At 42.8% G+C, this 14157-nt stretch overlaps 1 protein-coding gene across 3 annotated transcripts in view; it reads left to right on the top strand.

The window, feature by feature from the left end:
- WDR26 (WD repeat domain 26) overlaps nucleotides 1-7605 on the top strand; it is a 716351-nt gene extending 708746 nt beyond the window's left edge. For 2 of the 3 annotated variants that reach the window (XM_078649853.1, XM_078649851.1), the window contains one exon: nucleotides 3175-7304. In XM_078649853.1, the coding sequence (XP_078505979.1) occupies nucleotides 3175-3200 (26 nt within the window). In that variant the 3' untranslated portion in view covers nucleotides 3201-7304. Of the gene's footprint in view, nucleotides 1-3174 lie in introns of all 3 variants that reach the window. The other variant, XM_078649852.1, reaches the window with a different exon arrangement.
- Nucleotides 7606-14157: the final 6552 nt, after the last annotated feature.

The raw sequence follows: 14157 nt of genomic DNA, 5'->3' as shown, positions 1-14157 counted from the left end.
GAGAGACTGCTTCTTTGGCCATTCTGTTCTCCGTGACTTTCTGGTGTGTTCTTTGTTCGCATACTCACCATCGGGTTTGGTATTGCTGGGGTATCTATTCTAAGGTAAGGAATCTATCACAAACGTGTCTCTTTGAGATGCACAAGTTACTTGTTAAACGGTATATCTGTAAGAGACATTAGTTAGTGATAGATTCCTTACCGCCCCACCCATCCTCCCTGTTCTACGAACTGATTTCTAGGGTTAAGGTCATCCCTTTCACGACCCTAGTTTTAATGCACCAGTGGTCGGTATCTTGCATAGCTCTGCGTTCCTGGCGCGGAAAGTCGTGTACAGAACTGACGTCTGCGCGTCTAAGTAGCTCTAGCGACGTCAACTCTGCGACTACGATGCCAGCGACGTACAGGGAGCCGTACGAAGACGCCTACCGACGCGCAGGGGTACTGCTAACCAAAAAAGTTTCCAGATCCAGTATGACACCTTGGGATATTCTAAAGTAAGGAATCTATCACTACCTAATGTCTCTTACAGATATTTCGTTACACAAGTAAGTAGCTTGTGCTTCGGCTCTTTAAGTTTTTTTGCAGGTGCCGGATCAGCCCTCTTTGTTTAAGTCTCCAGTTGGTATGCACTATTTGAAAGGTTTACATTTGCTTCACCCCTCTCCCTTTGTCATGCCACAGTGGAACCTCCACTTGGTCCTCACATTTCTGTTGTGCAGTCCATCTGAGCTGCTTCACAGCTGTCCTGGCGGTTCCGCACCCTTAAGACAGTTTTCCTTGTTGTGATAGCATCGGAGCAGCATGTGATTGAGCTTCAATGTATTGTGTCAACCTGCCGTAACCTTCTTCCCACACAAGCTGATTCTGACATAATTCTTTCTTAAAGTTGTGACACTGTTCAACGTCTGTCAAAATCTCACTGTACCAGTGTTCTACTCTGCCTTACCCCCCTAAGGTGGAGTAGAGACTCCATTGCTTGGACCCCAAAAGAGTGCTTAATTTTTACGCAGATGTTACAAAGAAACACCAGATAGACTATCTGATCTTTGTGGGGTTCTGTGCAGAAGAGGATAATTTCGAAAAGGAATTCCTGGGAATATATTCTTTGGGTGATTGCACTATGGAAATGTTTGCAGAACTGCCTGTGCTAAAGTGAGTTGGTCATTTGCTCAAGATGTAATTCCTCTGATCCTTTATAGATTAAGTTAACGAATGGAAATAGAAATGTAAATTTGAAACTAGAAAAATGCAGGAGGCCTTGGAGCTCAGCAGAGCTGAAGTCCGACCCGGTGCTGGGCAGAGCTGAAGTCCGACCCGGTGCTGGGCAGAGCTGAAGTCCGACCCGGTGCTGGGCAGAGCTGAAGTCCGACCCGGTGCTGGGCAGAGCTGAAGTCCGACCCGGTGCTGGGCAGAGCTGAAGTCCGACCCGGTGCTGGGCAGAGCTGAAGTCGGACCCGGTGCTGGGCAGAGCTGAAGACGGACCAGGTGCTGGGCAGAGCTGAAGACGGACCAGGTGCTGAGGGGCTAGTTTTAGAAGATTTTGTCATCAACTTTCGTAGAAACCTCAAGGAAAACTCTGTATTTATTTTTTGGGAGTATCCAATGCTGCTCACTTAAAGGAATAATTTGCACTGGGTTTCATGTTAACCTATAATCCTTGACATTTAAAACCAGCCGATGGAGGAGACGGTATATGGAAATCTTGCAAAGTCTGTTGATATCACCAAACCTTCATCAGCCTCTTTTCTAGGTATGGATAAATGAAGATTTTCGTTTTTGTTAAAGGAGGAGCTAGTAGAACTTTCTATTAGCAGTGCTGTTTCTCCACAGCATATCTCAAGAACTTCAGATGCTTCTCAATAATTGGTGTCCTTTAATGTCATCCTAGAAAAAAAAAATTTTTTAAACTTCCGCCATAAAGGCCATAGCAGCAGAGCCAGGACTCTGGGATCCTGCATACAGAAAGACGAAAACAAACCTGTTATAACTTCAACCGTGAGGCAAGGTTGGATGCAGGTGCTATTGGTTTCTCTAAATCTGGATTTTCGGTCTTTTAATGGTGCTTCCTACAACTACATTACCCTTGATTTCTTTATATTTTCCATTTAGAAAAGGCGAAAGATTTAATACTTAACTTTCTTTTCCTTAGTGTCCGATCAAGGGAAATTTTTTAATGATATTTTTTTTATGAAATCCCATCAATATAGCTTACATCTAGTCTACAAAAGTGCTCCAAATACAAAAGAGCGACTTAAACTAAATATATTCAGTACTTAATTTGAACCAGTGGTTGCAAGTGGGGCCCACCAGAAACTTCTTTTTTGGAGGACGGCACTTATTTTTCCCTATCTGGCATTTTCTGAGAGAGAGTGAGAAAAACACACAAACTGGAAAGAAGGAAGAGAAAAACAGAACCCCCTCATAAAAGTAAGATAGCAGGAACTTGCAAGAGTGAGAGAAAGGGGAAGGAGGTGTCTGGTAGTGGATGAAAGAGGCATGTGCTGGATGAAAGACTTCGCAGCCTTGATATTAATTATGTACACATGCATTTAATAGGGCCAGCCGCAGGCTCTTGAGCAGAGCTTTGGGGCTTGGGCACCGACACTCATTCTTTTACCAATTAAGCACTGATATATTTGCTCTGGGTTTCAGCATATGAGAAGAACTTGTCAGTGCTTACCGACGTCAGTAAAGTTTCTGTGAAAGAGATCTAATGGACAGGTTTTTGCTGCTTCTTGGGCCGCCTGGGGTTCATTCGCCTCGGGCCCTTGGCATTCTTGCAAGAGACAAATAGGCTAAATGAAACTCGAGGCCAAATATAATGTAATTCAACTCAAAGTAGATAACTGTTGAAGGGAAGTAATATTTTGGCTATTTTTTTATTTGCTGTAATACATAACCCTGGCAGCATGGTCACTGCAATATCACATTCTTATTCATGTTATGTACATTAACTAGTAATACTCTCTGCCCTCCTGATATGATTTTAGTGGAAGCCACTGCTTGTGTTTGAAATGGTGTGAATGGCCTCAAATTATGGAATACAATACGAATGAATGTATCCCGCTATTGAAGAAAATAAGAAAAACATTATATATGTATGTGGTGCTAAACCGTGATTGCTATGAGTGTTACTTAACTTTTCTCTTCTCTTTTTCTTTTTTACTAACAGAGGAATGCAGTAGCATGGATAGTTGATGGTGAACTTGAAGCAGACGACTTCTGTTTAACTTAAAATTAGTCGTATTTTAAATGGCTTGGGATTTGGTGCAAACAAACATGATTGTTAGCTGGACAGACATGCTCGTCATGAAATAAAAAAAAATACGCAAACCATTTCTGAAGCCCTGTGGGGTCCAAGCATTTGCCACCTTGCTTCATAATGCCCAGCTGAGATGAAGCACGTCGTTAGACCGTTGTTGGACACCGTGTTGAATTATACCCCCATCGGTTGTGAAGAACTGTACTACATTCAGGCTATCCATCGAACTCAGTATATATATATTTTTCCCTTCTGCCTTTTGTCTGGCAGGCTACCATTCTTGTTGCTCTTATGTGTAATGACGTTGAAATGCTTGTTTGGAAAATTTTATTTAACAGTTTAGAAGGCTTGAATAGAGTGCTTTAGTCAGAGGGGTATAGGCGCGGTAGGAAAGTACTTCCTTCTCGTTTCTCCAAAACGCTCTGCCTTATTTAGTTTGAGGTCTTTCAGCTTGGTTCATGGATTCTAGCCTTGCCTATTTCGCAGACTTGCAGATACAGATCATAAAAACAGTGAACTTTGTCGAAAGCACTCTCAACATCATATTTGACAACCGAAATAAAAATTGTTTTGTACTTTTCACAAGCTGTTTTACCCTCGCTAAAGGGTGAACAGTTACAGTTTTTTTTAAATAAATTAAGTATTTATAGGATTAAAGTGACTTCATTTGTATACCTTTGGAATTCAGTTCGATGTCATCCTGAATTCAGTCATGCAGTAGTAAGCAATGTCTTTCCCAGAATAGTATTCATGGCATGTTGAAAGCAGAGGCCGAAGGATGCAGGCTGCCTAGGTTTTTTTTTTCTCCGTGGTCCAGGGAGGAAATATCTTTATCATAAATCAAAATTGGTTAACTAAAAGCAAGTTCAATTGCAAACCGTTCAATATGCATAATGCATATTAATAAGCGTACAGTAAAAGTGTGGTTTCAACTGTAAGAGGATTTTCCTTTCTTGCAGAACACGGTCTGGACTGATGCTGTTTTAAAATAAAAAAAATGGAGCTAACCTGTGATGACCAGATTGCAGCTTGCTTTGAGTTCTTTTTAAATGAGAAGCTACTACCTTCTTAAGGACGATGCAAAGGCTATTGGGAAGACTTTAGCAGTGGCATCACTTTTGCTTCCTAATTATGCTCTGTATGCGCATCCTAGCAGTAGCTACCAGTGCTCAGACACCAGCAAATATACTATATGTGAAAGGAACACAGCTGTTTAAGGAGGTGAGGGCAGTCCTGTGTGCTTTTTGTTTTAAGTTTCAAAGAAACCTTTTATTTGACATGAACACGGATAGTCTAGTTTTCTTTCTTTACAGGTGCACTTGTTTTGTTTTTAAGGTATCAAAGTTTCATGCGAAAACATTCATTTTTTTGGCATATACAGTGCTATTTTTTGTCAATAAAGGTAATGGTCAGAAGGGCATTTCATCTGCATAGTCTTTAGTTTTATGCGGTTTTATTTCATTGTGGTAGACTCCAACAACCCGACCGTTATTTAATCTGCCCCCTGACTATTTCCAAATTGAGGTATCCAATACCTTATAAGCTTTTGCCTTAACATACCTAAAACGCAATATACAAAATATTCTGTTGGCTTGACCAGTCAGATGGTTAAGTAGGCTAAATGCTCTCTTGCAAAGAGTAGAAGTTGGAAACCATAAGTTGAACTCCTGTGCAGGTTTTTGTGGGGGGTGGTTATATGTTTGGAGGATATTAAACATGCCTCTGTTCGTCAACGCATTAGGTTCTTATGCGCTGGCTGAAGCTTCGTTGAAACTGAGCATGGACTGTGAACTGGCCTGGACTAATACTGTGGATTATTTTCTCATAATGGCACGAGTCTTTCCCCACCTCCTTTACAGCATAAATGTTTTTTGGCTGAAATGGTATGGACAAACACGTTAACAATCTGGCAATGCCTACATGTGAGATTTCAAAACTATGCAATTTAAAGTTTATGTAGCATTTTAACAACAGTCTGGTATTTTCAGACCTAACGATGGTAGTTTATTTTTCATTTAAATTTGTAGCTTGGATCATCGCCTGCTATGTTCTGGAAAAAGAGCTTAGTTATCTGGTTCACCAGCTATTGCTCAATCTTGCTCGCGGATTGAACCCTCAGCCAGGCCAACTCAGCCCTCGGTTCTTCTCAGTGAGGACCAATTATAATCGACTTTAATTCTTAACTTTTGGGATCCTATACTCTACAAGTACGCACTGATCTATTGACTGTAATAATAAATCCTAGCAGCAATATACAAAGCCAAGTCATGCCGCCATTCTTGCACTGAATTTACAGCAAGTTTGATATACAACTTCGCAGTAAACTGGGCCACAGCCTAACCAGTATCCATAATGCACCAGCTAAACATGTTGTGTATGAATAGTTAATTGATCTTTTTTAGGTCTCTTGGGATTTGGATGGCCATGACAAAAATGTGTCCCTTCGCCTATAGCGGGCAATTTTCTTTGTCTTTTACTGTACAATGGAACACAAAATACTTGAATACGCATTCCCATATCAGACCTTTCTCTTCCTTGATTGCTGCATTTCGAAGATTATTTACATGTTTAGTGTATTATTGGTTAAGCAGAACGTACTTTGTGGTTACCTATATGTGCACTGTTGTGGTGTAATGGCATAATTCCTCTTACCTGAATACTCCCACACAGTTGAGGTAAGTAGTTTAAATGAACATAGTGGCATGAAGTGCTGCACTTACGAATGGTTCGGATCAAGTTAAGAGTTCTTTATGCTTAATAAATTGTTATCTGGCTGTAAGATTTACCCCAATCACTGCCGATTTGGGTGACATATCTGCCTCCTCTTCCCATCAGGAAGAGATCTGATCTTTTCATTTTAATCACTTCAATCTTCCCGAATTACATACCATGCATCAGTGTATTATGCACATGTAAAAACGTTGAGAGAATGTATATGCAAGTACACATCCAAGCAAATTGTCGCTACGTTAAAAACTAGAGAAACAACAATGCACAAGTGTATGTCTCCAGCACAGACGCGGTAGATGGGCAGTGTGATTAGTTGTATTACAATTCTAATTCAAGTTTAAAAGTAAGAACGAATATCCATTCATAGCTAGCTTTTTCGTATCTGTATAACAACTGCCCCCTCTGGCTCTATGCTACCTAGAGTTATATACTCATTTGTATGTATGGAAAGACTTGCACAAGCAAAACGATTGTCCCTGCTCATTTTTTTGCCTTCTTCCCAGTGAAAGTATTGCTCTGTAGAGAATCTGATCTGGCATCTCATGGAAGCAATTCATTAGTTCACTGCCAAAACGTTCTCAGTAATCCTTTTAATGGTGGTTAGAGGTCCATGCTGCTACTTGGATAGGTTATAAAGTCAAATTGGTGAAAATAAATTGGTTGCAAAAATCACTAGCACTTTGACACTTTTAAGACAAGGGTGGACTTTCCACCTCAACTTGCCAAAAATACTACACCCTGTTTGTGTTTTTGCTGATTAAGCTCTGCTAGGCATGTGGCCTCGGGTACCCGATCCTCCAGAGAGGAATTTGAGTTTTCCAGTGTGCGATATTTCAGGAAACGGTGGTACCAACTGCTTTATGCACCAGTCGTGTGTACGTGAAGTGCCCACTGTGACCTTTAATTTTTGGTTCACACCAGTATATTTTTATAAACCTTGCATTTAATGTAGCCCCATTTTAAAGCCCACGCCACAACCCCAAGTCTCTGAAGTTAACGTTTTCTTCCTGTTGTCAGACTAAATATGCTAGATTTGAATGTTTAGTGTTTTGTAGGCACAGACTTGGAAAATGTTAATGGCTGCTTGAAAATGTTTTGAAATACAAAAAACAAGATCCACAAAAGCATGTGCATTCTTACGAACCAAGCTGTAGAGATCAAGAAACAAACTTTATTGTTCTCAAGATTTCTAAATTGTCAAGATGTGTATGGAGTTGTGGTGGAACTAGTTAACACTTAGAGCTTTTGGTATGTGATGACTATTTGCTATGGACTGATATTAAATGTTTCAAACGGATTGCGTTCTTAAATTTTCTGGATTTTTGTTACTATTGCAGACTATGATAAGTAGCTTAAATTTCTTTGCAATATGCATTATACCATACCGTTGGTAATCCCATATTTATTTTCACCTTTTACTAATTATTTACATCACACCCATTTTTTATGAATGTGTAGCATTTTAAATCTAATTTTTTGTTTAATCGGAAGACATTTATCCTCTGATTTATTTTATCAGGTTTTTTATGCATATTTTCCATGTTGGTGCACAGCACTGAAGAGAATCATTTGTATTCACTTTCAATTCAATAAACAAAATGAATGACTGGATTAATCAGTTCTGTGTCTTCACCCTCTGCCATCTGGTGGAGTTTCAGGTGTTAACTTCTAATGCAGATCATCTATTCTTGTGCCTGAAGCACCTTATTTGGATATGTAGAATTACATGAATGGTAATGTATTGTTGCTGCCGCACTCGTGTTTGTTTTTTTTGCCTGAACCATAAGAACATAACACCAGGGCACAGAATAAGCAATTTTACTAGTCTGAAATAATAGTTTTCAAATACTGTGATCATGATCATTGCAGTGGTATCACTCTCTAAGGACCTACAAGATTAATTCATTTTTATTTCCACAGTGTACAAACATCCCATTATTTGCTAATATTTGTTTTATTTGTATTAAAATGGAAAATGGCGTATTTTCTCTGTTTACTCCTATGAATTGTTGGAAATATACATTGTTTTCCATTAGGCAGAATAGCTTAAAATTATCTTATGTTTGATCTTCATTCTAGATTGTCCATGTCCAGTCTTAAGATGTGAATACACTTCAATTGCATGCCTGAGCTGAGAACTTGTGCAAAAACTGCGTGACTTAGATGCTCCGTGACCCTTTTGTGCACTCATGTGCCCTCGTCAGTTCTTTTTTCCTGCCTGCCAGATAGAGTGAATTGGGCTTGACTGCTCGGGCTGGGGAATTGTTTCAAACAAAGTTCTAGCCATTTATTCTTTTTTTGATTCGCTAGGTTCCACCCTCCTCTTCCCCTCCCCCCCCATTCCCCCCCACCCCCCCCAACATATCCTTTCTTCAGCTCCGGTACCTTAAATTGCTTGTGCACCAACATATGTATGACTTTTGTATGTTACTATTCATATTACAGCTTCCTAGATTAGATTCACCTGTCGGGCATGTTGCACGCATTTCATTGTAGATGTTGGATTTTATCAACAGAAAGGGTAAAGAGGCGAGTATACAATCTTGACCAAGGAGAGTAGTAAGAGTTCTCCAGTATTGGGGTGTCTTTCATAGATTCACATGCCTGAATCATTCCCCGTAGTCAGAGTGGGAGTCCCACGGTACATAAAAAAGCAATAATATGCTAATAATTACCAAAAAACCTTCGAAATAAACAACCAGGAAGTAAAGTAGCCCAAAGCTACAGAGCAAAAAACTTCCACACTCATGACTATCAGTCATTTTGTATAGTCCAAACCGCAGCCAATCACCCACTAGAATGTCCCCCCCCCCCCCCCCCCCAGAGGCTCAGGCTCCCAGATTTTCTACCTCACGTCGTGTGAAGGGAGTCTCCCTGACTTTTAGAATGTTATCTTCTAAAAAATCTCTCTTCAGGCCTTGTGAATCTTGTGGGAAGCTCCGGCTGTTTTCAGAAGATCCCCACAAGTAGTGCATCTACTGCCTGTACCCGGATCATGAGGTGAGGGATTGTAAGATCTGCAGGACCTTCCCTCAGAGACGGAGGGTCGCCTTCTTCTGTGGCTGCAGAAGATCATGGATCAGGACAACCCCCTATTTGAGGTAGGAAGTGTGGCCTTGGGGTCATCTGTATGCTCCAGGAAAAGGATGGCTGAGGAAGAGGTTTCTTCTCCTGGGGCTAAGGTGTCGAGAAAAGCAAAATCCACTAAGGGTTCTAGCTTGCCTTCATCTTCTTCATCAAAAAAGGCTTCTCCACTTTCAAAATCTAGACCCGTTACGCCCCTGAGAAAGTCAGGAAAGTCTCTGGCTTCAAAAACACTTCCTGAAAAAGGTTTACCTCAAAAAATGACTTTGTCGACTATAATCATCGCCGACGCTGCTTCGACATCAACAGTCACCTTTTCGTCGCCAAGGCCTAAAATGATAATGTTGTCGGCCTCTTCTCCGTCGACACTGGTCTCTGTGACAGTTCGACCCATCTCGTCGACGAAAGTGATGCCATCTATCGTCGACGGTGATGAAGGGTAAGAAGATCCCGTCGGCGGGCTCATTGTCGACGAAGACCACCTTGATAACGGCTGCTCCGTCGACGAAGACCACTCCGTCAGATCAGCTTTCCGTCCACGGCCTCACTGTCAACAAAGACTACCTCGTCGCCGACGGCCACATTGTCGACAAAGATTGCCTCGTCGACAAAAGCATCGTCAACGAGAATTGCCTCGTCAAAAACATCGTCGACGACGATTGTCCCGTCGACGAAGTTATCTGTTTCGTCAGCGGGCACCATCTCACACGATCTTCATCGGCGGCACCGTCGACGGAACAACCGTCGACACCTCTTCTATCGTCTTGTAAGGAATTACAACTTTGGTCTGCCACACCGTCTACGATCTCCTTTGCCCCGCCGTCTACGGAACCAACTTTATTACAACAACAGTGTTCTTCACTAGCGGCTCTCTCCCCGCTAAAGCTACCTGACCAGTTATTGGATTCTGAGGATGACGAGGAGCAGTCAGATGTGGATGAAGGTTCCGCACTGCTAGGAGTCAATCTGAGCTGCTCATCAAATATCAGGATGAAGATCAGGAAGAGGAGCAGTTCCTTGCACATCAGTAGCCTGCTACGGTGCCTACAACACAGAGGCCATTAGCCCTCCTCAACAATTGACAATATATGTTGGACTACTATCGCCAATTTCCTCCATCTGAATCGGCTGAGTCGCTTCCTTCGACGCCCATGCCTCAAGTATCTGTTTCTGCATACAAACCCCCAAGACAACCTTCTTCAGCACCAGTATCCGCAGTAAGATCTGCAGGTCCACCTTCTCCAGCACACTCTCTCCATTCCAGGGAGCTATCAACACTGATGAGGGCTGGGAGGAAGGAGAAGTTGATAAGTCTGACTTGTCGGAGTGGGATGACTATCAGATTCAAACTCCATCACCATCTGCTCCACCTGCTGCGGACTCTCTGCCTGTAGTTATTGGTGGTTTCCATCTCATAATGTAACGAGCAACAAAGAGGTTTCTTATTCCTATGGAAACAAAAAAGAACTATTGTTTCCTTTACGATTTTAAAGATCAGCCGCTAAAACAAGTGAGAACAATTCCCATCATAGATTTCATCTGGAAAGAGGGGCTGAAGATCACGTCAACGCCCAATTCTCTTCCCGCTGACTTGCCTCGCTTTGACAAAAAGTATAAGGTGCCTCATACCTCACCTGCATGCCTTAAAGGACACTCTAAAATGAATTCAGTTGTCACTCAAGCGGCTCAGACGAGCCAGGAACCGTTCTTCACCAGTAACTGCGCCACCAGACAAGGATGGCAGACGTCTGGATTCCATTGGCAAAAAGGTCTCCACTATGGCTCCAACTACGGTTCGTGCTGCAAACTCCCTAGCAATACTAGAGAGATTACGACAGGCAGATGTGGTCGGACATCTCACCAAATATTGAACTGCTACCAGAGCCTGAAAAATCCAAAGCTAAGAAGATCTTGCACGAAGGGGAGTGCACTTCTGAGGAAATGATTGATGCAGCAGTAGATGTGGCATCTACAGGTTTCAGGCAGTTGGCGGGAGCAGCAGTACTAAGAAAACAGGGCCGGCTGAAGTCTACATCCTTTCGACAAGAGGACCAAGCAACAATCATCAACATGCCATATGATGGGGAATTTCTTTTTGGCCAACATGTCGATGAGGCACTGCAGGCAATAAAGGAGGACACGGAAACGGCAAGGTCTCTGGGTAGCCTTCAGTTTCAAAAGTCATCCTTTCGTGCTGCCAAAGGACGTGGGTCCTTCTCCAATCGAGGGGGCTACAATCAACAAAGATCGTACCAAGCTTCTCAGGGTAACCAGAGATATCAACCATACAAACAGCAAACGTACAGTCAGCGAGGTAACAACTTCTCGCAATCAAAGAGGAAAAATATCCCATTTCTACTCGAACTGGTCCAAGATTACTACAGACAAGTGGGTCCTAGATATAGTGGCAAGGGGCCACACTTTGGAATTCATCAAGACCCCTTCAAATTCTCCTCCCAAAGGCCCACCTCCTGCTCATCTCAAGAAGCTGTTCGCCCAGATAAATGTAATGATTCGGAAAGGAGCAATTGAAAAAGTGCCTCAATTGCAAAAAGGAACTGGATTCTACTCAAGATTCTTCCTCATTCGCAAGAAGGCAGGGGAATAGCGCCCCATCCTCTACTTGCACGCCCTTAACAAATACCTGAAAAATAATGTCCTTCCGGATGTTAACATTTCAAGAAATCCTCCAGCTTCTTTCGGTAGGGGATCACATGGCCACCCTCGACCTTCAATATGCTTATTTTCATGTGCCCATTCTCCCCAGGCACAGAAAGTTCCTACGGTTCAGAGTGGCTGGCAGGGATTTTCAGTTGAAAGTGCTTCCCTTTGGACTACGGTCAGCACCCCGTGTATTCACAAAGGTGCTAGCTCCAGTGGCCGCACACCTACTATTGGAAGGCGTTCAAATCTTCCCTTACTTGGACGACTGCCTTATCAAGGCGAATTCCTTATCAGAGACAGAAGCACACGTTCAAAAATGTCTGTCGCTGTTCCAATCTCTCGGTCTTTCCATCAATTTCGAAAAATCTCATCTACTTCCATCAAAAGGAAGACCTTTTTGGGAGCCACACTGGATACCCATCTCACGCCGGCTTTCGTCTCAAAAGAAAGGCAGCACAAGATCCGAAATGTAGCCCTCCTGTTGCAAGAAAAAGAGTGCGTTTCAGTTCGACTATTCAAATCTTTCCTGAGAATGATTTCATCCTGCATCCCGTTGATACCAAATTGCCATCTCAGAATGAGGCCTTTGCAAGAGGAACTCAACATCCAATGGTTACAGGTGTCAGGTTCGTTTGATATCATTCTAATAACACCTCGAATGAAAAAAGCACTGCTGTGGTGGACTCGGATGGAGAACTTACGAGAGGGATGTACATTCCTATCGGAAGTCCCAAGTTTCACAATCACGACAGACGCTTCTCTCGAAGGATGGGGGGGGGCGTACCTTCAGGGAATGACAGTCAATAGAAAATGGAATGTGCAACAAAGGACATGGCACATCAACTTTCTGGAGCTGCGAGCCATTTTCTTGGCTTTAAAGTCTTTTCGACCAATCATACTAGGAACGTCAGTGTTGATTCGGACAGACAACACAACAAGTATGCACTACCTAAACAAACAGGGTCGGCCCGTCTCTCAGCAAGCCCAGGAGATCTGGGACTTGGTACTACGTCACGGGATTACTCAGAGCGGTCCATGTTCCAGGGATTTCCAATGTCCTAGCGGATTCTCCCAGCAGATCTCAGATATCCAACCACAAGTGGGAATTGCATCAACCAGCATTGGTTACAGTTTTCCGGGAATGGGGCAGTCCCGAGCTGGACCTATTTGCGACCAACCAGAACCACAAATGCCCATACTTCACAAGCTGGCTTCCCCACAGGGACTCATGCTGAAATGCGCTTTCCATGAACTGGTCACAAATATATGCCTACGCCTTTCCTCTGATTCCACTGATACCCAAGGTTATTTCCAAGATGAAGAAGCAGCCTTGTCTCCTCATTCTCATTGCCCCCAGATGGCCTCGCCAATACTGGTTCACCGAGCTTTTCCTCCTCTCGGAGTGCGATCCCATTCAGTTTCCACCAATACCGAATCTTCTATCCATGCAGAAGGGTCAGATCTGTCATCCGGACCCGGCATCCTTGAAATTAGCAGCATGGCTCCTCAACACCTTGAATTTGCGCACTTAGATATTCCCGCAGAGTGTAAAGAAGTTTTAGCCAATGCTCGAGCACCTGCCACAATCAAGACATATAAGCTCAAATGGAAACAGTTCTGTACTTTGTGTCAATCGGTCAATTTACATCCCATTCAGGCCAAGCCAGAACAGATTTTACCGTTCTTTCTTCAATTGGCAAAGTCTAGATTATCTCACTCCACGTTAAGTGTTTTTGGCAGCAATCTCCTAATTCCGTTAAGGTGGTTCTAACTCTCTAATCTACTAGAGTTATTCAACAATTTGTTTAAAGGGCTTTTTCGTATGTTTCCCCCCTATTCGACATCCACCTCCATCTTGGCATTTGAATGTGGTGCTCTCTCAACTCATGCAACACCCCTTTGAACCTATTCACAAGGTGGACCTTAAGTGCCTTCCTTGGAAGGTATCTCTGCTGCTGGCGCTGACAAGAAGGGTCAGCGAAATTCAAGCATTCACAATTAAGTCACCTTTTCTGCAATTCACATCTAATTCAGTGGTGCTTCGTACCAATCCCAGCTTCATGCCTAAAGGTCCTTCAGATTTTCACCTTAATGAACTGGTAATTCTAAAAAAAAATCCAAATCCTCAGACAACAGCAGAGAAAGCTTTACATTCACTGGACATCAGGAGATGTCTCAAGTTCTACCTGCAACGAACTGCTACAATTAGAAAATCGGATCAACTTTTCGTAGCTTATGGGAGGCTACGACAGGATTACTCCGTATCCAAACAGATCATAGCTTGTTGGATGTCCTCGATGATTAGTCTGTCATCAAAAAGCGGGAAGACCTCTACGCACCACGCAGAGAGCACATTCTACGAGAACGATTTCCTCATCCACCGCTCTTTGCTGGGCTGCCTCTCCATCAGATATG

Source organism: Lissotriton helveticus, chromosome 6, assembly GCF_964261635.1.
Source record: "Lissotriton helveticus chromosome 6, aLisHel1.1, whole genome shotgun sequence".
Classification (NCBI taxonomy): domain Eukaryota; kingdom Metazoa; phylum Chordata; class Amphibia; order Caudata; family Salamandridae; genus Lissotriton; species Lissotriton helveticus.
This window is presented reverse-complemented; position numbering and strand designations above follow the sequence as displayed.